The 24,661-nt window shown below is 43.2% G+C and overlaps 1 protein-coding gene across 3 annotated transcripts; it reads right to left on the bottom strand.

Moving 5' to 3' along the window:
• Positions 1–14,771: 14,771 nt before the first annotated feature.
• On the bottom strand, positions 14,772–24,559 carry sona (SON DNA and RNA binding protein a). 3 transcript variants are annotated; one of them, XM_061692450.1, is made up of 11 exons: positions 24,425–24,559; positions 22,975–23,072; positions 22,652–22,859; positions 21,702–21,757; positions 20,001–21,591; positions 19,735–19,898; positions 19,022–19,622; positions 17,347–17,873; positions 16,785–17,254; positions 16,619–16,711; positions 14,772–15,997 (listed from the first exon to the last, which is right to left on the bottom strand). In XM_061692450.1, exons 2-10 carry the CDS (start codon positions 23,000–23,002, stop codon positions 16,637–16,639), a joined length of 3,720 nt encoding a protein of 1,239 aa, XP_061548434.1. In that variant the 5' UTR covers positions 23,003–23,072; positions 24,425–24,559; the 3' UTR covers positions 14,772–15,997; positions 16,619–16,636. The 3 variants fall into 3 exon arrangements, with proteins under 3 accessions (XP_061548434.1, XP_061548431.1, XP_061548432.1); XM_061692447.1 differs by having other exon boundaries at positions 19,735–21,591; XM_061692448.1 differs by having other exon boundaries at positions 14,772–15,885; positions 19,735–21,591.
• Positions 24,560–24,661: the final 102 nt, after the last annotated feature.

Here is a 24,661-nt window from a genome sequence, read left to right as displayed (position 1 = left end):
TCCAAAGTGGAACGAAACCCGTTTCCTGATGCTGGTTGATGTTCATGTTTTTCACACTCATATTTGTCCTATAAAATGGGAGGATGAAAAAAAAAAAAAGAAAAAACATTCCAGGCTCAAACTGTCCCCATCACAAAATATTTATAAACTGTGCAGATAATGTTTCAACGAACACCCAAAACATAAACACACTTCTGGAGTTAATCTGATTTCCTGACTTCTTGTGTGATATTTTTCGAGAAATGTTGAAGTTGAATCCCAAATTATTCAATTTGCACGGCTTGTGCTCTTTTCAAAGATGCTACAAAATGCATTTTTACTTTTTTCACCCACACATGCAAATTTTACAAACATTAATTTACACCCTGTTAAAACCAATCATCGGTTCTGTCTGAATATGTTCAACACACAGAAAGTCTGTACACATGAATGGCATGGAAAGTGCCATTCATCCGTTTTTTTTTGTACCGCCTATCTTCACTTGGTTTGTGTGTGGTTTTTTTTTTAAATACGAATTCTTTATTGCAATATAAGACAAAGACAATAACATTCAAACGAACAACAATACAACAAGTCGAATAAAAGTGGCGAGAGAGGCAATTATTGGTGCTGCCGGTGCCCGTAATAGCTGCACGGCATATCTTGCAGATGGCCTTTCTTCCTTGATAAATCCAAAATGGAGCCGAATGCTGGACTTACTGCAGTTCTGCAGTACATGCACAAATGTCATGGTGGCTCAAAACCAATGGAGGGAAGTAATGAAGCACAAACACTTAGTTACTGTACTTAAGTAAATTTTTCAGGTATCTGTACTTTACGTGAGTATTTATTTTTCTGATGACGTGTCCTTATAACGCCTGCTGACAAACAAGTGAGTAGTTTTACTTTATTTTAGTTTTATACTATAGTGGATTATTTCTCTTTATACATATATGACAATTTGGAATGTTAAAAATGTTGCTTACTACGTATACATAAGTATACTTACTTACGTATACCAAATAAAGGTTTTATGTTGATAGTTTTAGTCTGGAACAAATGAATTCACTTTACATTATTTCCGATGGGACGGGATTTTGTTGTTGTTGTTGTTGTTGTTTTTTTTACGACTTCGGGTGATCTCATCAATTGTATCCACCTATCCCGAACAATGAGGTCCAACATTTTGAAACAGCTCCCTGCTTAATGTATTGCATCTCTACAGCGGTGCAAATGTCTTGATACAGCTCTTCGGTGCATTCTGGATCACAAATCCATTATTTCCATGAACAACGCCTTGTCCTGTTCACTCATATCACTGTGAAATTGAGTACTAGAGTTGCTTGACAACCCCACCTACACGCACTCGCAATTCTGTAGTGATTGTGTGCGTGTGCGCATTTGCACACAAGCGAGGCTCAAAGCTCATTTCTCCTGCAGTCCAGTTTGGGTGTAGTTGCTGCAGCTATGCAGGTTGCAGGAGCCTATGAAGCTGTGGTGCAGACAGCCTCCACACATAGAGGTCGGTGCTTTGGGAGCACGCACACACACACACACACACACACACACACACAGACACACACACAGTCTCGTAAACAGCAGCGGTGCTTATTGGTATTTCTTACAACATCAGTGGGGGAGGAGAGGACACCGAGATTGGAAAGTAAAGGACAGGCGAACACGACGGCGAAGGAGCAATAGAATGGAGGGATGGACGCGATAGGAACAAGGGAGGGGAGTATTCCAAAATGAGCGGAGATAAGTATGGAAGGCGTGAGATAGTTGTAAAAGATGAGAGGAATGAGTCATACGGGAGTAGGGGGAAGGGGGGGGGGGATTAATAGAGGGGAGTGAAGGGCGTGAAGAAAAGTAATTAGGAGAGGTGAGCAAGGGGCAGTGATAGGAAACAAGTCGTTATGCACACACAATAGTTTGATGCCATTTTGGACCTAGTTTGCGTGCGTCTGCTGTGATCACACGTGACGCTAAATGGATGTTAGGCCGGTGAAGAAGAGGATATCCATCGTCAGTTCCTGGAGGTTGCGAGAACGTTGAGGAACGTTGAGGCGCCGGAGCCTCCATGGAGCATGTAATCAGAGCTTCTTTGAGGGCTTGTTCAGGCACAGGTTACGGCAAATAGAGATTACCACACAACGAGAGTGTCCAATGGATTTTCCTCCACAGCAAAGCTGAAACAAGCAAAGCATTCCACATCAGACTGATTTGAGATGAATACCAACTCTCATGCTTTAATCGGCAATGTTTTTTCAATTTGTTTCATTTAACGTCCCTGTAAAGTGAAAAGAAATCATTAAAGTGATGTGTAAATCTTCTACATTTGACACACCACAAAAAAAAAGAGTTTTGTTAACAACCCCTTCAAATTTGAATGATTGAAAATTTCACCATATCATAAATTTTGAGGCTTCAAAATCATGCAAAAAAATCAGTTCTCGCTGCTCTCGAACGCAGTGGGCGTGTCCGCAGAATGTGCTGAAACCACGCCCTACTCAACTTTCCAATACGCTACTACAAATGGATGCTACTTCGTCTGGCATCTTTCTTATGCGTACACGTTTGAGTGGCAAAATGCAGTATATCCTACCGGGTCGTCATGGGGCTTTACCACGGCACAACAACGAGGCGCTCTAAAGCGGCCACGCCATCCCGGAGCTCATATCCACTTGCTGGCTGTCAAGTTAGAATTGTTTTTTTGTTTGTTTTTTTAACCCCCCTTGACCTTGACTCACTTTCTCCAACTGCAACAAACATTTTCATTCTTTTTCCACACTCCTTCTGAGCGGCTACATGTTCAAACACCAATTTGTTTGTTGTTGTTTTTTTTTTTTTTTTTTGGTTAAGTTCCCCGACATTGCGAAACCTCCAAGAAATGGACGTTTTCACCCGCTGCGACATGCATTAGTAATAGCCGCCATGCAAAATACATCAGTGCAGGTTGTGGCTCACAATAACAAATGTGTGGCACGGCTCTCGTGAGTTGCGTTCAATATGAGATTCGTGCCTCTGAGTTGATACTTTGTAACCTATAGAGCATCGGTATTTGCCATACTCATTCCGGTCCCTTTTGCGTGCGCACGCGCACACACAGACACGCACAGGAGAGAATGACAGGAGTGTCATTGATGTGTTTACCTTTCCGTTTTTCCTGCGGGGAATGTTTGACTTTGACAAGACAAGAAAATGTCTGGTAGCTCAGTTTATAGTATGGGTCTTCTACTGTTTCTGTGAGCTTGACAGACAGACAGACAGACAGACAGACAGACAGATAGACAGATAGACAGATAGATAGATAGATAGATAGATAGATAGATAGATAGATAGATAGATAGATAGATAGATAGATAGATAGATGGATGGATGGATGGACGGACGGATGGACGGACGGATGGATCATCATTTCCTCTGCTTCTGCTGCTCTTCTCATCCAAGCACTCCGAGTGTGCATGCATAACGAAGTGCGGACTGTATATCAGGTCCGTTAGGTCGTTTGCGATTTAATCCATTCGGCGAGTAATTGAATGGCGGCGGCAGCCTCTCAGCTGGCTGGGAGTCAGTCTTGCTTTAGTTGCTAAAGTTCACCTCACGTAGGGGGTTCTTTTTCCCATTATGTTCGTGATTGCGACTTTGCAGTGGCGGCTGGTGACAAATTATGCTTCGAAAAGATGAGGTGAAGTCATGGGGCCATCCACATCCACATGTAACTTAATGCATTTCTTGAAGTAGGCCTACTGTACTTTACTTCAATTTTGACAAAAGGTGTGTAAGTAACTTAGGTCACTTTGTCCTGTTTTTGAAATGTGTTCGTTATATGACAATGACACCCACACAAATGTTGGGAACTGCTGTTGTATTAGACATGCACGCAGACCACAAACTGAAACGCAAATTATAGCAATACATGCCTTAAACCTTGCACACTGTGAAAATAGTGAAAAATTCAAGAGAGGATGGAACATATTGGCTTTTTAAATTAACACGTCATCGTGCATGAATTTGAAAAGGGTTTTCGTTGTTTGTCTCTAAAGTTGTCCTAAAAATAACTGTCTGCGCATCTGTGCATGTGTTTAGGCAGGAACTATCTCACCCTCACGTGTCTTCCCAAGAACATGCAACATGCAAAGAGCCACTTAATCTACATGCATTTTTCTACTTTCAGTGTGCATACAAGAGGATGGGCGGGCGGGCGTGCTTGAGATGGTGATTATCACTTGGCATCTTGACATGTGACCCTCGTCCATTAAGTGGCAGACGTCCTTTGAAGGAAAAGCAGCAACAGATGATGGTGCTCTGTGGCTACAAATTCACAAAGTCAGGATTCTAAAAAAAAAATAAAAAAATGATTGACTGTCGATGGTTTTTAGTTGTTTTGCTGTTGTCTACGTATTTAAGATCAATTCATTTGATATCAATTTTAAGTTATACAAGGGAACGTACAGCATGCCACAATAGAGCGTTACACCAACAGCAAGCAACTCTTCGGTATTGATTTTCTTGCTTTGTTTTTCAAGCCTGAGCAGCACCACTGAAGTCCTCCCACTTCGAAAATGACAGTGTTTCAAAGACTAAAGTAATGTGACTCCTCCTATTTTCCCCCTCCCTGAGCCGTATCGTGGCGGAGGGGCTTGTGTGTCCCAATGAGCCTATAGCAGCTAAGTTGTCTGCGGCCTGAAGCCTCTGGCAGGGTCACCCATGGCAAACAGGTCCTCGGTGATTGACCAGAAAATGGCTCAAAAATCCCCGATGATGTATATGAAAAATGGAAGACGTGTTCCGTCGCCCGGATACGGGTCACCGGGGCCCCCCTCTGGAGCCAGGCTGCATTCTGTAGCAAACATTTTTTTATTTTCAAAATAACTGTTGCGGAACGCATGTACGATCTTGTAGTGTTATATCAATGCGAGGTTTTCTGCATGAATAATTATGTGAACTATATAATCGGGCCTTGAACATTTTAGTGCAGATGTGCACAAAACCTCTGTAGGCTCGCAACGTCCTGACCCTTTAAAACGAACACTATGGGTGGGGGATGGGAACAAATAGTCAACAATAGTGCTTGCATTGTGACTGATTTGACAAACCGGAATGGATTGAGTGCCTTCCGCAAGCAGCAGCTCATACACAGTCACAACACAAAGCGAGCTGACAAGTGAAACAGACAGGATGAAGCGCGCGCAGGGATTTTTCCAGCTTGGGGTGGAGGGGTTGTGTGGGGGGGGGGGGGGGGATGAGATATTGTGCTGGAACTTGGAGAGCCATTGTGGCTAAGCTGTGCCTGCAGTTGATTTACCAGCTGCCATATCCATTCAGGGGGAAAAAACAGCAGAGGCTGTTTTGTCACTCTGTGCTTGCTACCTTTGGCCATAAATCCACCTGACACAGATTACGAAGAAGACGTGCGACACGTCCACACACGACTAAATTCCTGTGTGATATGGATGCACACACACACACACACACACTATATATTGGGCATATGGAAATAGAGAAGCACACGTTTGTGGGCAACAAGCGATTGTCGTCATGCTGAAAAAATAGCAGGAAGTCATCTTCAGGGCCAATGGGAACATTCATTGGACAAAGTATTTTTTTTGGGGGGCGGGGGGGGGGGGGGGGTCTATGAATAAACACTGAATCTAACTTTGATATACTTTTTTAAAAGGACATACAAAACTGGGTCACGGGACACCTTCTATTGGCAAATTACTTCCTACTAAAAAGACTGCTTTAAAATTTTTGGACTGTGGCTTGTGGACAGAGAAGGCTGACTTAACCTTCTAGAAGATCTTAAAATAGACCTAAACTTTGGCTAACAACGATATCAGATTCCATGTGTATTTTTGGGTGTTGATGGCTGGGTTCAATTAACACTGCCATGATGCATATTCCAACTGAAAAATCTGAATTGTGTCACTTCAACCAAGCACTGTAAATACAGTACAGCCAAATTTGCCTCCCAACACTCACTGGAACACAAGCTAGACTTTGTCCGAACCCTCAATGACAGCAGAGACTATCGCAAACACAGAGAACAGATGACGGAAAAGGAGCAGACACACATCGCAGAGGTTCTAGCTACCCTTGTCAAATCCGCTACGAAAAGTAGGACCTCTGCACCCAACCCGGAAGACAAAAATAGGTTGTGACTCGTCTGCCAGAGAAACCCGGAAACGTAACATCCCGGTGCACTTTAAACCCAGCAACACCTTCGAACGAAAAAACAGGTTCACCCCAAGGACAAAATACCTAGAAGGCAACTCAGCAATGTTGTTTATGCAGTGCGGTATAGTGACGAGTGCAGTGACCTCGTTGACATTTGAGGGCAGTCTCTTCGAGTCCACAGTCTACACATCATTTGCATCTCAAAGAGAAGGAACATTCCGTTGAGGATCCATCCATTTTCTGAGCCGCTTCTCCTCACGCGGGGCGCGGGCGTGCTGGAGCCTATCCCAGCTGTCATCGGGCAGGAGGCGGGGTACACCCTGAACTGGTTGCCAGCCAATCGCAGGGCACATACAAACAAACAAACAAACAACCATTCGCACTCACAGTCATGCCTACGGGCGACTTAGAGTCTCCAATTCAAGCATGTTTTTGGCAAGTGGGAGGAAACCGGAGTGCCCGGAGAAAACCCACGCAGGCACGGGGAGAACACGCAAACTCCACACAGGCGGGGCCGGGGATTGAACCCGGGTCCTCAGAACTGTGAGGCTGACGATCTAACCAGTCGTCCACCGTGCCGCCTCCGTTGAGGATAACGATGTCAAAATCTTGGACAAAGAGGGAAGATGGTTTGAGAGGCAACCGCAACTCATACGTAACCACTACCCAGGTGGGGTGTCCATCAGGTATCTTCAAAGGGTGGCTCGCCTCACTTTATTTTCATTTCATCATACAGGGTTGTTTTACGGCATGGTGGTCTCGTGGTTAGCATGACAGCCTCAACGTTGTGAAGTTTGGAGTTCAAATCTCGTGGCGTTTGCATAGAGCTGATGCTCTAAATTGGCTCGTTCTAAATTGTCCATAGGTATAAATATCAGTGCAAATGGTTGTTTCTCTATATGTCCGCTGCAATTAACTGACCAACAGTCTAGTGTGTACAAGTGTCCCAAAGTCTAGCTAACGCACGACCCTAAAGGCCTTTTCACACTGCACTTTGCAGGGCGGAGCCCGCTGTCAACGAACCCATTCATTGTGTATGTGCTGCGAGGGCGCGACAACGGAACGCTGTGGTGCGCCGCACAAGCTGGTGCCTCGGGTTTCAAAATATTCAAATAGGGAGCGGCGTCTCGCTGTGATGTCCGAAGGCGCATTCAATAGGAGAAGGGTTGGCAAAGTGATTTCAGAGTGCTAACCCTCATGTTACCTTCATTTCTCAGGAGCAACAATAATGTTCCAGGATTATGCTTTAATATTTAATTGTTCGTATCTCCATTACTCCCGTTTTCAATCAATATACTTATTAAGCAGCTACAATTACTACTCCTATAGTAATAATTTATAAAGTCTCAATTTTGAAATGTAACATAGCAGGGGGATTAAATTGGTGTTCAATAACTCAAACAACCTAAACCGTGCCAATACAATATTGTGTTTGTAGTTTACAACTGCGCCGCGCCGTATAGAGAGCTGTTTCTAATATTTGGGGGGAAAAGCTCCATTCATGAGCCAACATAGGAGCAGAACTTCTAAGACCAAACCAAATTTAAACTTCGCTGATGATGTCATTCAAAAGTCAGTGTTATTATCTTCATAAAGGAAGCATTTTGGTATTGGAGGTCATGAAATTGTGTAGGTGTACCTAATGTTGTGGCCAGTGAGTGAGTATGTTGTAAACCAACCACCTTAAATCAAATGCTCTCCAGCTATTGAATGTATTGACTGTTCAGTCAATTCAACAGTGAATCAATTCCCAAATAAGGAGGCCAATACTATGTGTGCGTGCGCCGTAATATTGACTGTGCATTTCCTCTTGCAAAAATAATGATTAACTGGCAGCATATAATTGTATGGGCTTTCTATTAAAAGATTTGATAGACTTCAACGATTCCCAAAATAATGAAGGCGCATTTTCGTATTTTGCCGAGAAAGACATGGCTGCTATCCAACTGGTTCAATCTTGACCACCCTGAACCCGCTTCCAGGTCTGTTGGATTATTTTCACACTGCGAGACCATATGGGACTATCGTGTGTTCTATTTGACAAATAAACTGCGAAAACAGTGGTCAGTGAGTACACCTATGCTAAAATAGCAGGTCTTTAGTCATGATGGGGTGGACTTACAGTACTACGAACAGTTCCAAAGAGCAGATAATTTGCACCCAAAATATGAACGCTAAGCCAAAACACAGACTTAAACCCAAGTGAGAACCTGTGGGGTGAATATAAGGGGTCTGTGAAAGATGCTTATCAGAAAAATTTAACAGGGGTGTGCTCCCTTTAGCCAGCCACTGGACATGGCGAATTGTAATCCTAAATACTGTATATACTCGATTACGACGGACCCGACATACAGTGGAACCTATTCATATGTTGTGTGTGTGTGTGTAGTATGTAGTGTTTCTGTACAAAGTGACACTACAAATGAGGATTGTTATTTTTAACAATGTCATCAGTACAAAAAACTATTTGAAAACTGTTGAAAACCGTAACAACAACGAGCATCTTTTTGGAACGTGGGAGGGAGTCAGCGAGAGGCGAGATTCAATCGCCGATTGTCAGAAGTGTGAAGCAGAAGCGCTCACCGAAACAACTCTCCTAAAATGGAAACGAGTTTCTTATGTTGTATTCCAGATAAGCAGCCTGAAAACCACGTTGATTTGGACCTCCGTCCGAACAAATAAAGGCGACACCATAGTAGAAGCCTTGAAAGACTGACCAACAAATGAGTCAGCCGCGAGGATTGGAGTTGAAATTCAAATGCCTTTAAGTGTTTTGTGCCAGGAAAAGCAACTGCCACGTCTCAGTAAGAGGCCCAAACCATTAAACCATGTGAGCAACTTGAAGCCATGTGGCAAGCAGGAATGTTTAATTAGCGCATCGCAGGTTTCAATATTTGATTACGACGTTACAGGTGGGACAGAGCAAAACACTGTTGAGTGTTCCTGTTGATGCCTAACAAAGATTGAAGCTGTGATTCAGGGCCAAGAACACTTGAGTGTTTTGGGCAAATAATGGCACAAAACCGCTATCCTTTCAATGAACTTGTGCAAGAGCCCTGAGCTGAATCTGAAGTGGCAAGCGTACATACTCGCACAGCCACAAACATCTTGTTGTGTGCCCATGACCTTACAAGTTGGGTCACTGCGGCCTATTCTTCAACGTGAGGCAGCACAGCGATTACACGAGAGTGCAACATCTGCGCCTCAATCGTACAAACACCTGAGAGCTCCATTTTGGGGGGCTTAGATATATGTAAGGCACACCTCTGCTAAAAGAATTTATAGGAGATGCTCAGCGGTTTGACGAAGAAAAAAAAACATTTGAAAAATCTGCTAGACCAAGGTTGAAGGCACAAGAGATTTTGGAGTTTATAGTTAACAGTGGAGACGGTCTGAAGCGAGTAAAACGAAATCCTGAATAAACTATCATCATAAATGTATGTCTGACTTTTTATATTGCTGTTAAAAATAGATTGTTTTAGTTGGGACTGCTTTTATTGAGATGGATGATTTTCAGGAGTGATTTTTTTAAAAGACATTTTTAAGAATGGTGCTTCACTGCAGGGCAGCGCGGTAGTTAGAACGTCTGTCTCGCAGTTCTGAGGTTCGCAGTTGGAATCGCATTGTGGGTTTGGTCAATGTGGTGTGAATGTGAGTGAACTTTTTTTTTTTTTTGGCTCAATGTGCCCTACGATTAACTGGTGACCAGTCTGGGGTGTACCTTCCAAAGTCAGCAGAACACTGAGCGCATCATATTCAAATCAGCACTGTGCATGATATGTGGCAATTCATGGTTTTGCAGCCAGAACTTGCTGTCATGTTTTGTTTTGTTAAATTGAAGCGTATTATAATTAATTGTAATAAAAAAAACATTTTTTTTTTAAAGTTGTTCAAATGTAAACGTTTTAGGAGGGTCTTTCAAGCTTAATCAATATTTTAAGTAGTCTACAATTTAAGTGTGAATGCTGGAATAGGATGGGTTGAATATGATATAGCGCATCTAAAATGTAAGCCCTTCTTTTATTGTTCAAAGATGTTCTTTTCCCACAAAGTTGAAAAAAGGGCATTTTTCTTTATGAAATGCGAGAAACTCTCTCTGAGTGTTCTGCGCTCCTGTTTTCCATCAGCAGAATCATGCTTCTATTATGCACTATTCTGCGAAAACACCCACATCCGCCCCTGCTTGTCTTCCGTCAAAGGGTTAAACAGAGCTGCGCGGAGTTTTGTTGGATGCACAGATTAGCGTTAGCTTCTGAGAAACTGCGCATTCTTGATTGCTCGGTGAAGTTGTCGACATTGGTGGCGGTGGCGGTGGCGGTGGGGGATACTGGTGTTTGCTATAATGTCCATGCGCCACCCACACTCAGTGGAGTGTAAGAAGTGCGGCCTTCGTGACGTGAAAAAGCTTTTATTGTCTTTACGAGTGCTTGCTCATAATTCTTGATCTTTATTTTGTCACAGGCGTGTTATCAAGATACCTGCGAGCTATTTCAAATTGTGGAAAAAACAAACAAACATAATGTCGCCCGCCTTTAAGAGTGATAAGGAACTACAGTGCGTTATTTTGCGTGTCAGTCTGCCTGAGTAGAGTGTGTCCCGTCTGGAGGCCTTGAGCGTCACCAAATGATTGGCCACGGCGTGGGGGAGGGGCATCGCTTGCAACCTTGATTTTCTTTGTGGACAGCATGATGACTTCCATCCTTGTATTCTTGCGAAACACACACACGACCTCAACTGCCATTATCATGCAATGGACTGGAACTAACATACACATTCCTGCAGCTGTCTCGCTCACACTCACACGCGGTGGGAGGGAAAAGGGAACACAACACACAATGACGCCACACGGACCCTACGGTCTCTGACCCACAAAATTTCTTTTTGCCTCATAAATGCCCAGTCAAAGTACATATAGTGTATTTACCATTGCCTCGCACCATCACAAATTGCTTACAGAGTGGAAAATAATTGAATGTTATATTTTTTATTATTGGAATATTGCACTTAAGAGTCGGAGTATCATAAAACCACATCTTGCTACACGTGGATACTATTTCTTACAATGGCGCCGTAAATGTCAAACAGGAGCTGAATCGATACACATTAAAAGCGCTAAGGTTGAACACAATCCGTTCCGGGATGCCGTTCAACCTGCAATTTTTTTTTTTATTTGGAAGCAATTTTTACCATTGGAGAAAAAAAAATGGGTATCATGTCAAACAGTCACCATCGGTCACCGTTTTTTTTTTTAAACTGAAACAACAACAATAATAATCTTAAATATTTCCAAAGTGTAAAAAGATGTTAACTACTGCATAATCAAATTGAAATGAAGCAAAATGACTTCCCCTTTGTTGATGCATGGCATTGGCACACAGGGTTTTTCGGGATGTGCAGAGGGCGGCTTGCTATAGGAGAGTCACTCATCGTCCTTTTTGACAATCGTAGCTGCAATACAAGTGAAAAAAAAAAATGTCAAATCGAACTACTCTATCTAGGAAAATTCAAAAAATGGTGTACTCACCCTTTACTGTCTCTTCACATTCACACCAAACATTTCCTTCTTTTTCTTTTATTACAGTGTCCCTACTTTTCTAAAAAAAAAAAAAAAATAGAAAAATAAAACAGGGCGAAAATGAAGCACCTCCCCTCAATTCAACATAGTTCATGGCACCGAAGTGTCACCAAAACAATACTTTTATAATACACGTGGCTTTGGCTTGCGCACGTCAAAATAAATCAGCCAATATGTGAATTTCTGAATGCTGAACCGCAAATGTGCAAGAGTCCAGTGTGTTGAACAGGTTTAACATTAACGATTGTAAGCCTCGAACTGTATTCCGAGCAGATTGGGAGGAATGCAGGGGGAAAAAAACAAATCACTCTTACGACACCCCGCACCACACGATAATCGCTCAGGTTAATGTTTTGGAGACAGCTGACAATCGGGAGAGAGGGAAAGTGCTCCAATTAGGCCAGGTACGTGTGGAGCACGTTGTAGTTGTTCTGGTGTGCTTATGATCCTTTGTGCTTTTATGTCTTTTTCATCACTGCTGTAGAATACTCTCACGCGTTTAAATACTTTGGGCTGGGAATGATCCTCTCCTGTGAAGGACACCGAAACACACAAAAACACAAACACGGAACGGTCCGGTGAACCGACAGTGCGAGTCCTGCATTTCTTCCCGACTATTAGATGGACAATTACATCTCGGCCTTTTCTTTTTTTCAGCCAAATCCTTCTCGGTAAAATCTTCTCTCAGCTCGGGACTCGATATTCTTTTCCTGCGCCCGGTTCTTATCTGCGAGGGGAGCTCATTTCCTCCGTAAATCCTCGTGTTCCTTCTCTCTCCGGTGCCTTTGTTGTCTTCATTAGCCCATCTCAGATTGTGGCGAACGAAGCTCCAGCGTGTGCGTTTGTGAGGATGTGTGGATGGCTGGGCAGTTGATGGGAAAGCAAAATGGAACGCGCAAGGGGGACTGAGAAGAAATTAGTGCGCGTGACCTCCTTTAAGTGGCCGTTGCAAAGCACTCAGGCGTCCATCGACCGCCGGCCATTGATCTACCAATGCCAATGACTCACTAGCTGCTCGGTATGCAAGTTGCAGCCCACATATGTACGCATGCGAACGGCGTTAAAGCGGGATGCAGTCTACGCTGTCTCGCTGAAAATACAAAGTACAGCAGCGCAGAAATTGACCTTCAAGACCTTCTTTGAATATACACATTCACTTGTTCCTCATGATAAAAATAGCCACATTCCCAAAGACCAGCTGATTTCAGCATCACAAAAAAATAGGGTATAAGTCTTGATTCTTGGGGTATTTTGTCCAATTATTAAGACCATTTTAAATTGTGAAGATTTGCTCAGTGTCTCCTGCAACATGTGCATATTCTCCATTAGATTAAATGGAAATGGGTGAGCCTGAGGTATTTGCATTTTCTGGCTCTATAAGCACCATCAACATTGTTTTCATCCGCTTTTAGTGAAAGCTATCCTGTGGCGAGGCGATGCAGTTTGTTCCGTTAACTCTCCGGGGATGAATTCGTTCACTGACCTCCATGGATGGAAACAGTATTTTTTTTTTTTTTTTAAAGCAATGTTTCTGTAACGCCTGCTATTTTTAGAAGCCCACGGAATGAATCAAGCAATCAAAGAAGCAACAAGGCATGCGGCCACTCCGTGGCACGTCAGACACTGCTGCTCAAACCCGAAAGATTTCACCGTTCATCTTCTTTTTGCGGCACACGGCGACAATAAGGTTGGTCGTGACAGCTGTTAAATCTTGCCGCCAAGTTCTACTTCTGGGCTTCGACTGCAGCAGAGGCTTTCATCAGGAGAGCTGCAGCTGGGCGCTCAAGGCCACACAACCTCTCAACGTCACGTTGAGTTTTAGTTGGCATTTATGATGCCACCCCATTTACACCTGCCGGGGCCTGATTGTCGCACTGAACAATGGGAATCTAAAACCTCTTGGCTCCGCACGAGGAAGCCCACTTGTTCCTGCCTGGTGGAAGCTGGCATCCTTTTAATTATGATGTGTCGGCGTGGTAGTCTGAAGAATGCGAATAGGGAGAGGGCTGTCAAGACAAGTGCCTCTTAGGCCAGTTACAATGAGTTGAAGAGGTAATCTAAATATATGCTGGATTTCCTCTGTTTTAAAGGCTGAGTGATATTGTGCTGTTCTTCCACAATTTCAAAAGAATTAGACCCAACTAGTTGTTTTCTTTTCCATTATATGTCCTTTTCAAACGTTTACTTTTTTTATTATTATTAATCAGCCAGTTTTGTCACCTTGGTGAAAAAATGCATTTGTGAAATAACACGCTTGAAATAAGACTGGCCAATTTACCTAATTCTAGTACCCTTAACTTGCACGACACCGGTATACACTCAAGGCCCACTTCATTAATTATACATGCACCATCCAAGTGCCTTTACAAAGACTAACTCAATTTTGAAAGATGTTTAAAATTCAGTTTTGCTTTGTTTTCACAAAAAAAATACAAGTAAAAGAAAAGAACATGTATACTTTAAAAAAAAAAAAAAGAAAAAAAAAAAAAACTTTTATTTGTTTTCAACAAAAACTGGCCCATTTGACCCGTAACACAACAGGTAAAGATAAAACGATGCTAGCCTCAATATCCTGCATTTATTTATTTTACCATACGGTGGCAGTATTAAGAAGTGGCGTTCCAATTTAGTGGCTGCTGAAATTACACTCACAGGATTCATGGAAAGATACCATTCTAAAGTCTCATTAAGAAAACAAACCACAATACATCTCTGTAGAAAAATAAAATGTTTAAAAGGCTTTTCAGACAACTCCAGCAAATGTGGTTTGAGTTGAGCATGGTTGCTGGGGGATGAAAAAAATTGTTTCTTATCCTAGAAAATGTTTTAATGGGAAGCATAAACTAAATGGTTTTCATCATTGTCAATCATTGTACTTTTTTAGGTTACTATATTCTGGTCAATTGTTCCACTACAACTGAATTTGCATTTTAAAAAATGCTCCACGTTAGTTGGGGGGGAGGGAAAAAAAAAAAAGCACCAAGAAATGTTCAGTGACGCGCTGACTGAGAACACAAAACACACAAGGACATAAATGTTTACAGATCACTGAGGTTTTTAATAATCATTATCACATTTATATACAGAACAAGCAACATCTTATTCTAATGAGCCCCCCAAAACAATCCTAAAATGCATTTTCCTTTTTCCCCCCATCTTTAAAATACCTGAAGAGCAACACAAAGGAATTCAACGTTAGACAGAGAAGCAGTGATACGGTGGGGAGGGGAGGGGGGGGGAGATCTTTGCGTTATCTTCCACAGTTAAGACAGCCTTGGTCAGAAGATGATGACAGCATAATCACTTCTCACTGCAGTAAATTGACATGGATGCAAGTTCTATTGTGATTAACGACATTAATACGTCGTCAAAAACAAGTGATTGTCTGATCCACTGTTGATATCACAGCTAGCGATGATGTCTCAAGCTTTTCAAACCCACTATCACTCCAAATAAGTAGTCCTACGGCTTGTAAAACACTGAATTATTTCCTCTGTTCGTGCATCTCCATGTTAAATTTAGCTGCCACTTTAAAAGAAAGCGGATCACAACCAGGGCAGAACTAATTTAATTTTGATGTGTTTTGTGACAGGGAGATGTTGCTCTATCTAATCTGCCTCTATCAGTTATTCCACAATTTTTGCAAACAAACATTTCCCAAGCTCGTGTCAACAAATCACGCATGAAAAACAGCTGAAACAATGTTTTAAAAAAAAAAAAAAAAAAAAAAAAAAAAACTAGGGTATACAGCAGAACAGGGAATCAGTGTCCGCTTAACACAGTCCTTTAAGAAAGCTTTATAAGTAAAACCAATTTAGACGAACTAAGCTTTTACAAAAACAAAAAGAAATGCGCCACTAGTAAGTTTGGTTTCAGTCTTTACAACAGTGACTGCTTGAACAAGCAGCAACACTGAGGGGACGTTGGTGAAAATCACTATTTACACCCACACGCTCACATTTGCACTTTAGTCTTACGATCATGCACACGAGAAGTCAACGTGTCCAGTTTCTTGAGTGGTATCACATGACCCAGCCACCCAAACAGAAGCAACGTGGAGGAAAGTTGTAAGCAAATAGGATGCTCCTCTTTTGGGTAAGACTCAGCCACGCCACGTGACTTCCAAAGAAACCTAAAGTGGGCGTATTGTCCTGAAAAAAATCATTTTCTTTGTTAGATTTTCCTGTCCGGGTCCTAAGAAGGAAGGAGGGGGGGGGGGGAAGTATCTTCACAGAGTTTGTCTAACTTCTAGTCAGTGAGCGCCTGCAAAGAAAGAAACATTACATTCAATAACATTTCCGATTGATAATCTCACTAGATGGAAACAAATAAAACAGCTAACATTCCACAAACATGGCATTTATACTTATTATTATTTATACACAAATCCTAATGTGCCATATTTCAGTGTTTCCCAACCTTGGTTGAGCTAAGGCACATATTTAACATTAGAAAAGAATCTCATGGCACACCACCAAATAAAAATGTCACCAAAAAAAGGATACGCAGTTAAATTATGTAGCCTCTGCCATCTAGTGGATGAGCATTCAATTGTTCTGCCTGTCACTATACGTCACTAACATTGATAGTTGTACAAAAATACATTATTTGCAGTGAATAAATAATTTTCCGCTCAATTGGATGAAATTGGATCATTTCCCACAGCACACTACATCACTGAGTTACAGCATAAGAAAATAATTTCTGGTCTAAAGAAGAAAACCTTTTTTGACGTTTTGGGGGGGGGGGGAAAAGTCTGTCAATTTTTTTTAAACAAAAATGGATTTTTTTATTTTTTTTCTAGAATCGTTCAAGGAAATCCAAATGTTGAAAAAGGACACCTTTGTCTAAAGAGTTAGTATAAAGGTTGCTATCTTTATTTACCTTGAGGGTTTGAAGAGTTTAGAATTCATCATCCGAGACATGAGGTTTAGCTACAGCCATCTCCTCCTTACTGTTGGCAATCATCTTACATTTCTAGAGAAACGCAGAAAAACAGGTTACGGGTGCTCAAATGCAACAGACATCACACGCTAGAATCCTTCTTTACCTCTGTCAGCTCCTTTATGGTGTGGATGTTGGCTTGCTGAGTGACCTTCCTTTTCGCTTCCTCAATGTGGTCCAGGTTCAGGGATGGGGTCGGTGGCGCGAGACACGGGGGAGGTTTGTTTGTGATGGTGGGTAGCGGAGCAAGGGGAGGCATGGCCGCCAAGGCACCCATGTTGGTCAAGGCAGCCGTCATGGTGGCCGCCGTCATACTTGCCATGGCTGCACTCATGGTGATGTTAGACATGTTGGGCATTCCAGGAATGGCAGGCAGCCCCATTGGGCCCATGCTGGGCATCCCCATGCCCATGGGGAGGGGCAAAGGCAGTGGGAGGGAAAGCGGCGAGGGAGACGGGGTGGGCAGGGGAAGCTGGAGGATTGCTTTTGGCCGCAGACTCTCAGGAATGGGCACCCCCGCTTTGGCACACATGGCAGCTGCGTTGGCCTTGGCGATCTCCAGTAACTGGTCCTTATCTGGGGAAGATTAAGATGATAACAAAACAAATCACATAAAAGCAGTTCTATGTTGTCACTTTCCTGTGATGTAAGCGTGTGAAAGGTTTTACCCAGGTCAGTGAGCCTCGGAGGCGACTTGCTGACACTGCGCCGTGTCCGAGACCCTGAGCGGCGCTGTTTGCGAAGAATCAGAACGGGAGAGTGGCTAGGCTCCCTCTTCCACCTATCCCGTCTATCAAAAGAGCGACTGCGAAACACAGGTCGTTTCCCTCGACCTCTGGACCTGGACCTGCGTCTTCTGTCAGAGGAACGAGACCTAGACCTCCTACCCCTGTCTCCTGACCTAGACCTTTTCTTGCGGCCGGCGGATCGGCTCCGCGACCGCTTGTTCCTGTCCGTGGACTTGGATCTTTTCCTCCCTCTGGCATTGGGAGAGCGGGAGCGTCTCTTGCGGGTTGGCGAGCGGGACTTGGAGCGGCGAGCCCTGGTGCGAGACTTGGAACGGGATCGCTTGCGTCGTGTGGAGACCCGAGAAGGGCTGGATTTTTTGCGCCGGCCAGGACTCCGAGTTCTTGACCGGCGCTTCTTTTTTTCTGACGGTGAGACAGATTCTCTCTTTTTCACTGGAGACTTTGACCTGTATATGACGATGATAACGATTAGGAAGCAGTTTGTAGTCAGTTGAAATTTTGAAACAAATCGTACAACAAACAAATACGGCAAACCCTGCTATGTGGGAGTCAGAATCCTACCGGAAGTAACGAAAAACTGTAATTGTTTATAACTGCCTATCAAAAAACCGCAGACTGTGATCCCAATACAGTTTAATATAATTTCAAACTCATCTTAAAACTACCCTTGAAAATGAATGGCTTACAGATGCTTGAGATGTTTAAGCCACTCAGCAGGTCAAAAAGACACATGGCAAAGACGCCAACAACTCTGGCTAAACTTAGGCTCCTACATACATACAGTGCCATCAAAAACTATTTACGCCCTTCTCAAATTCTTTTGCATGCATACATACCAACTTTAAGACCATCAAACAAATGTAAATCACGGAAAGATAACCCAAGTAAACATACAGTGTAGTTTTTAAATGGCGATATTTATTTATTTATTTGTATTATTAAGTGGGAAGGGGGGGAAAAAACTACACAAAGTACCACGCCCTAAGTGAAAAGGTAACGGACCCCCTTGTTAAATCATGAATTAACTGTGGCTACGCACATTTTTTGGAACGCTGAGTTGGTTTTCACTGACCACACCCAAGCCTAAATACCTCCAGACCCGTTCAACCAAGAAATCACTTAAATAGAACCTCAACAAGTTTACCATTTAAAAACTGCATTTTATGTTTACTTGGGTTGTCTTTGTCTCAATATTTACATTTGTTCGATGATCTTAAACTGGGGAAACTGTGCAAAAAAATTAGAATTTGAGAAGGGGGCATATTATATAATAATAATATTGTTTTCACAGTACTCTAGCTCTTAATATCTCAGTCAAGAAGGATAACTTCAATGTACTTCTTTGACACAATTACTACTTTCCGACTCGCCAGAGCTTTGGCACCATCTTGTGGAGTCACAGAAAGACACAAGCCACAAATAGGTGAGTTTTTCAGCATATAGCTGATAGGTTCAACAGTTAAAAATAAATAAATAAAATAAAAAATGTATTTTAAAAAACGTCTGAGAATGTACGAATAGCAAAACGCAAATAGGCAGGGGTTCACTGTATTCATAAGCTATCTTGATCGCCTTGCATACCGAAAACACAAACCTCTTTCGAGACGAAGGTGAGTGGGAAGGTTCCTCGTGATCTGCGGGTGAAGGCAAACGCTCATGGCTCCGCCTTTCTGGAGAGGCTGAACGTGAGGGGCTTCTAAAGGATTTGTCTGTCGTTTTTACAGGCGAGGAAGAACTTTCCATTGCTTCATCTGAGCCTTCAAAACATTCAGATCCATCTGGTGCAGTAACAGGTTCTTGGGAGCCAGACCCCGCCTCGGATTCATCCTGTTCGAGGCATATCTCCTCCTCCTCCTCTGCCTCCTTCTCCTTCTCCTCCTCCTCCTCCTCCTGCTGCTGCTGCTCTGCCTCCTTTGTCTCCTCCTCCTCCTCCTCCTCCTCTGCATCCTTTGTCTCCTCCTCCTTCTCCTCTGCCTCCTTCTCCTCCTCCTTCTCCTCCTCCTCAGCTTCCTCCTTCTCCTCCTCCTCCTCTGCCTCTGGCTCCTTCTCCTCCTCCTCCTCCTCCTCCTTCCTCTGTTGTTGTTGTTCTTCTTCTTCTATTTCAGGGATGGCATCAGTGTCTTGAGGCTGTTCCTGCACCTCATCCTCAGCTGGCGAACTAGAAGCAACTAGTGAGGTCACAGGTTTCCAACCACCTGTAATACAAACAAGGTGTTAAAACCCAATACACCTTCAGCATTAACAAATTAGTCTGTAAAGGAAAGAGAAAAAAGAAAAAAAAAAAAAAAAGAAAAAAAAAAATCTCACCTGCTGTAGGAATGGTTTCAGCTATGTCAGCTGTCTTTTCTGGAGATGCTTGGTCTGCCTGGGGAGAAGACGACTGCTGCTCAAGAGGGGGTGAAGCGGATCCGGCGTGGGACGACTTATCAGACGGCTTATCACTTGACCCAGACCGGGATCTGGACTTGGATCTGTGCAAGCCAACAGAGACAGATTTTGACTTTGACCTTCTGACACGGATCCTTGGTGATTTGGACTTCTTTCTGCTCAACGGTGGCGAACGTGACTTTGACCTGTGCCTTCTTGGCAACGAGCGGGATTTCGAGCGTTTGCTAGACCTCGGCGGAGACCGCTTTCTCCTGGCAGGAGAACGAGAACGCCTTCTGACTGGAGACCTGGATTTGGAGCGCCAGCGGGAAATGGGAGTTCGGGATTTGGTCCGTTTGCGGGGACTCCTTGATCTAGAACGCCGTTGACGTTTATAGGTTGCGACAGACCGTGATCGAGTCCGCCTGCTCCTGCGGACAGATCTGGAACGTGAGCGGCGTGCTCTGGGAGGTGGCGACCTCCTATGTCGCGACAATGATCGACTCCTTGAGCGCCTGCCACCGGTACGCTTCGCCAAGGAACGCGACCTGGAGCGGCGGTAATGGCGCCTGGATCTGGAGCGACGGGCCCTGGCAAATGAGCGTGACCGCGACCGTCTACCGCTTGCACCGCCACGTCTGGGCGAGCGGGTCCGGGAACGCCTTAAACGGCCCCGTGAACGAGACTCTGATCTCCGACTTCTCCTTGGAGAGCGAGATAAGGTGCGCGTCCTGCGCCCGCCACGCTTTGGCGATCTTGAGGCTCTTCTTTTTGTAGACGGGGGACTTCTGTGTCGCCTTGGGGACAGAGACAAGGAGCTCCTCCGACGTCTCGGTGATTTGGACCTCCGTGTAGACCTTAACGACTTCCTCTTGGGTGTACGCGACCGAGAAGTGGAACACGACCGACGACGAGCTTTCTTGGGAGACTTGGAGGGCGGGGAGACAGACTTCCTCCTAGATTTAGGAGACGGAGAGCGAGAGATGGAGCGCAAGAGCTGCCGATTTTTAAGAGGAGTGGGAGACTGCTTGTCCTTTGAGGCTGATCTTGTTTGACTTTCAGGTGGTTCTTCCACTGTTGCTATTGTTTGATCATCATTCTGCTGCTTAGGGGGACTTGGTGATGGTGACCGACTATGTCTTGAGTCAGACCGCTTAATATCTGGGCCCATAATAGGGAGGGGAGACCCTGGCCTGGGTGGATCAGACTCTTTTACTGCCACCTGCTGTATTGAATTGGATTCATCTTTCTGGATTGGCTCATCTCTAGATGCATTACCTTCCTGTTTAGGAATAATATCAGGAAGTTCGTGGGCATGACTGAAGGTACAGTCTCCGAGAGTGGCTTCTTCCTTAACCTGAACTGTTCCTGTCTGTGTTACTTCATCCAAGCTAGGTAATGGGGATTTTATATCCTTTTCTGTTCCATTGGTATGACTATCGTTTGTGGTCTTCTCTGCACTTTGTGAAACATCGATATCAGATATGTCCTCTTTCTTCTCCTCGAGTGGTTCAGGATTCGGCAGAGTGGGAACAACTTTCTCATCCCCTTTGTTGTTTAGTGTGGACATTTTGGACACTGGCTCATGTTGGCCAGGTGCTACCGCAGGAGAGGATTTGCCATCACCTGTCCCTGCATGCCCCTCCGTTTCAGATTCAGAAGCTGAGCCAGAGCTGCTATCAGATGAGGAACGAGATTGGGATTTCTTTTCATCCTTCTTCTTCTTCTTTTTCTTCTTCTTAGCAGCATGTCTTTTGTGTTTTTTTGATTTTGCATCGCCCTCCTTGTCCACACAATCTGACAAGACAATTAATGAGCTTTTTTTATTCTATTTTTCTTGTATTGTTTATTTTGCACTTGAGAAATGCCATAAAAAAATGAATGCATTATCCTCACACGTGCCATACCTGTTTTATTCTCTTCCTTCTGCCCAGCATCTCCAGATTTTGCAGCCAGCCTTGCACTGCGGAAATAAAGAGTAAATAGGTTCACAATTTTCCCCCAAAATGTTTAAGCAACACACTGTTTATTTTGGTAGACAATTATTTACAAAGCTCGAGGCACAGGTTTATTTTAAAATATATTGTGGAGCATTGCATTTCAAGATTATAGAAGCATATATTAATAATTTGAGTGTAAAGCAAGTACAGGGAGTACTTGTACAGCCTTTAAGTGTCTTTTACACAAGTACTGTACCTATGACTTTACTATTGCGTTAGCGGAGGTTAGTGATAAGAGTACGTCACGCTCCGACTTGTGTACAAATTTAGGTTACGTCACCGCTGTAGGAACAAAATTCATCGAAAACCCAGGACCCCTCGAACTATTAGAAAATAGCCGACCGAGTTGCAAATAGTGGCCAATTTCCATTTTTGAAATAATGTTTGTATCATATATTACAAACACAATATTTTGTTAAAATATATAGATGCATGTCAGATGAGAATATTGCGGAAGACGTAGATTACTTTAATAGTTCAACTTATGTTAAAAGGGGAAACTCAAATTCACTTTACACACTGAAATATTTCATGATTGCATTTTTAGGATTATAGTTTTTAAAACCCCAGGTAAAAAAAATGCCCTTCAGAAAGTATCCCCGTGTTTAAGCTGTATAATGAATTTCACTTTTTGAATAGAACAACTGAAATAAATGAACTTTTCTATGACATTCAAATGTATTTCGATGTAACCTGATGTATATTCAAATGCAATATAAATATACTTTGACTGCATGTTAACTTTCTCCCCCTCCAGCGTGCCGTGCTCTCATCTTTGTTGGAGCGGACGACACACCCGGCAGCAATTAAGTGAGGCATAGCAAATGGCGTGTTCACAAAGTATGACTTCTTCTGACCTGGCTCTAGTCGTCCTGACAGGCTTTGGAGGATCCGTCTCTGCCTCAGACTCAGCACCAGACCCTGAGCTGCTTTCCTTTTCACCCCCCCTCCTCTTCTTTTTCTTTTTCTTGTTCTTGTGCTTTTTGTGCTTCTTGTTTTTCTTATGGGGAGGCTCAGTCTCTTCCTTGCAATTCAAGTCATCTTTTTCTGTTGTCTCATCCTCGCCTGAACATGACACCCGGAATTTCACATTTACAAAGTATATTAACACTGCATAATTTTATGAACAAATGTTGAAAAGAAAGTTGCAGGGGATTTTTGTACCCTCGCCTTCACTTACCGGCTGGAACGTCCACTGCACACTCCATTTGATCCGTATCAGGTGCTGTCGTAAAAGGTCCTCTTAATGCTAGAAGGGTACAGTCTTTTCACTCAACACTGGGGAAGAATCAATACACTATCATTAAGGTTTTCAGCCCAGGAATCAAAAAAATAAATATTATTTCTCTATGGGACCCAAACTTCACCAAATACACTGACACATGTCAAGATGTGGAAATACACAAAAGTTGAATCGAAGCAACTGGAGTCTTCTTGGTTGTTGAAGAGGTTTCTTTTCATCTTTAAGCATTTTGGATCTGGTCTCCAACAACCAACAGTCCTGTTGCCTTGATTTACTTCTTGCTGACATTCACTTATATGGTACATAAATTCATCTCAGCGAATAGAGAGAAATTTACCCCAACAAATTTAAATCAAAAAGCCCTTTGCAAAGAAACTGACAATCTTGATGCTACATTTAGGGAAACCCTGCTATTACTGGTGATTGACTGATGACGGCCGGATGATATTTCAGCAGTTTGTATAGTTTGAATCCCAAACAAAATGTTATTGTCTCTTTGACAGAATGTGCAGAAAGTTAGAAGTCAACGACACCCTGCAGCGTCGATGACATCCTGTGGTATGAAGCAGTGCTTCAACAACTGCATATAACGTAACTACAAAGTGAAAAAGAAATTTACTTATAAGGTACACTGATTAATAATACTATTTATTGGAAAAACCTATTTTAACTATATTTTGTATTTACAAGTAACTACACGAAATTAAAGTGAGTCCTGGCCACACCCAATTAAATGAAATGTGACTATTTGAATTAAGATGGATTATTTTTGTGTTACCCGTTCTATGACAAAATGGAAATGAGATCGGCTTTCCTATGACATGAATGGCGACAAGTTAACGTTACCGCGCTACCAGTCAAAAAAAAAAACCGTCGTGTTGTTTTGACGCTCGATTTGACACATTGCCCAGTCGTATCCGCACACATTTGATTCTTTAGGAGTGGTAAGATATGTACACGTCGGGAAAAGTTTAATGGCAAAACTAGAAACCAAAGAAAGTTTACAAAAGCAACTCAGTTATCAAGTTGTTAATCGCCAGCGGGCCTGCGCTGCTCTAAGCTAGCTTTAACATTCATTCAGAAATCGTCGGAGGTCATGCTGCTATCGGACAAATAAAGCAATGGATAGGAAGATTTTCTACGACGAAAAAGCTATTAATATAGCTTACAAAACAGTAATAAGAAAATAAACAGGATGTTGCGCGACTGCGGCCTCCACGGCCATTCACAACCAATTCGCCTAGCTAATACAGCTAGCTCGGTTAGCATGCTCGTAGTTATTTAATAACCTAGCTTAAGTCCGTTTTCGCTAAGAGCTTTTGCTCGTTTCAACAAAGCAAGTGGCTTCATTCATCACATTTGTCCCTTTTTGGCGGAGCATATTTACCCCGAATAAGTTTAGACGCCCTAGCGGGAGAGAAGAATTTTTCCAAGCGCCGCGGTCGTAGTTTCCAAAACGTGCGAAGCTGAACAATCGCGCACCGACAACGCTAGCCAGCTAACGCTTCCGCCATGATACGATGGTATCCCAGCATGCAGTGCTGCGCGCGTTCAGTGGCAATGTCACAGTTGCCCGGGCAACTCCCGGATGGATGGATGGATGGATGGATAGATAGATAGATAG

This window comes from Phycodurus eques, chromosome 12, assembly GCF_024500275.1.
Source record: "Phycodurus eques isolate BA_2022a chromosome 12, UOR_Pequ_1.1, whole genome shotgun sequence".
Classification (NCBI taxonomy): Eukaryota; Metazoa; Chordata; class Actinopteri; order Syngnathiformes; family Syngnathidae; genus Phycodurus; species Phycodurus eques.
This window is presented reverse-complemented; position numbering and strand designations above follow the sequence as displayed.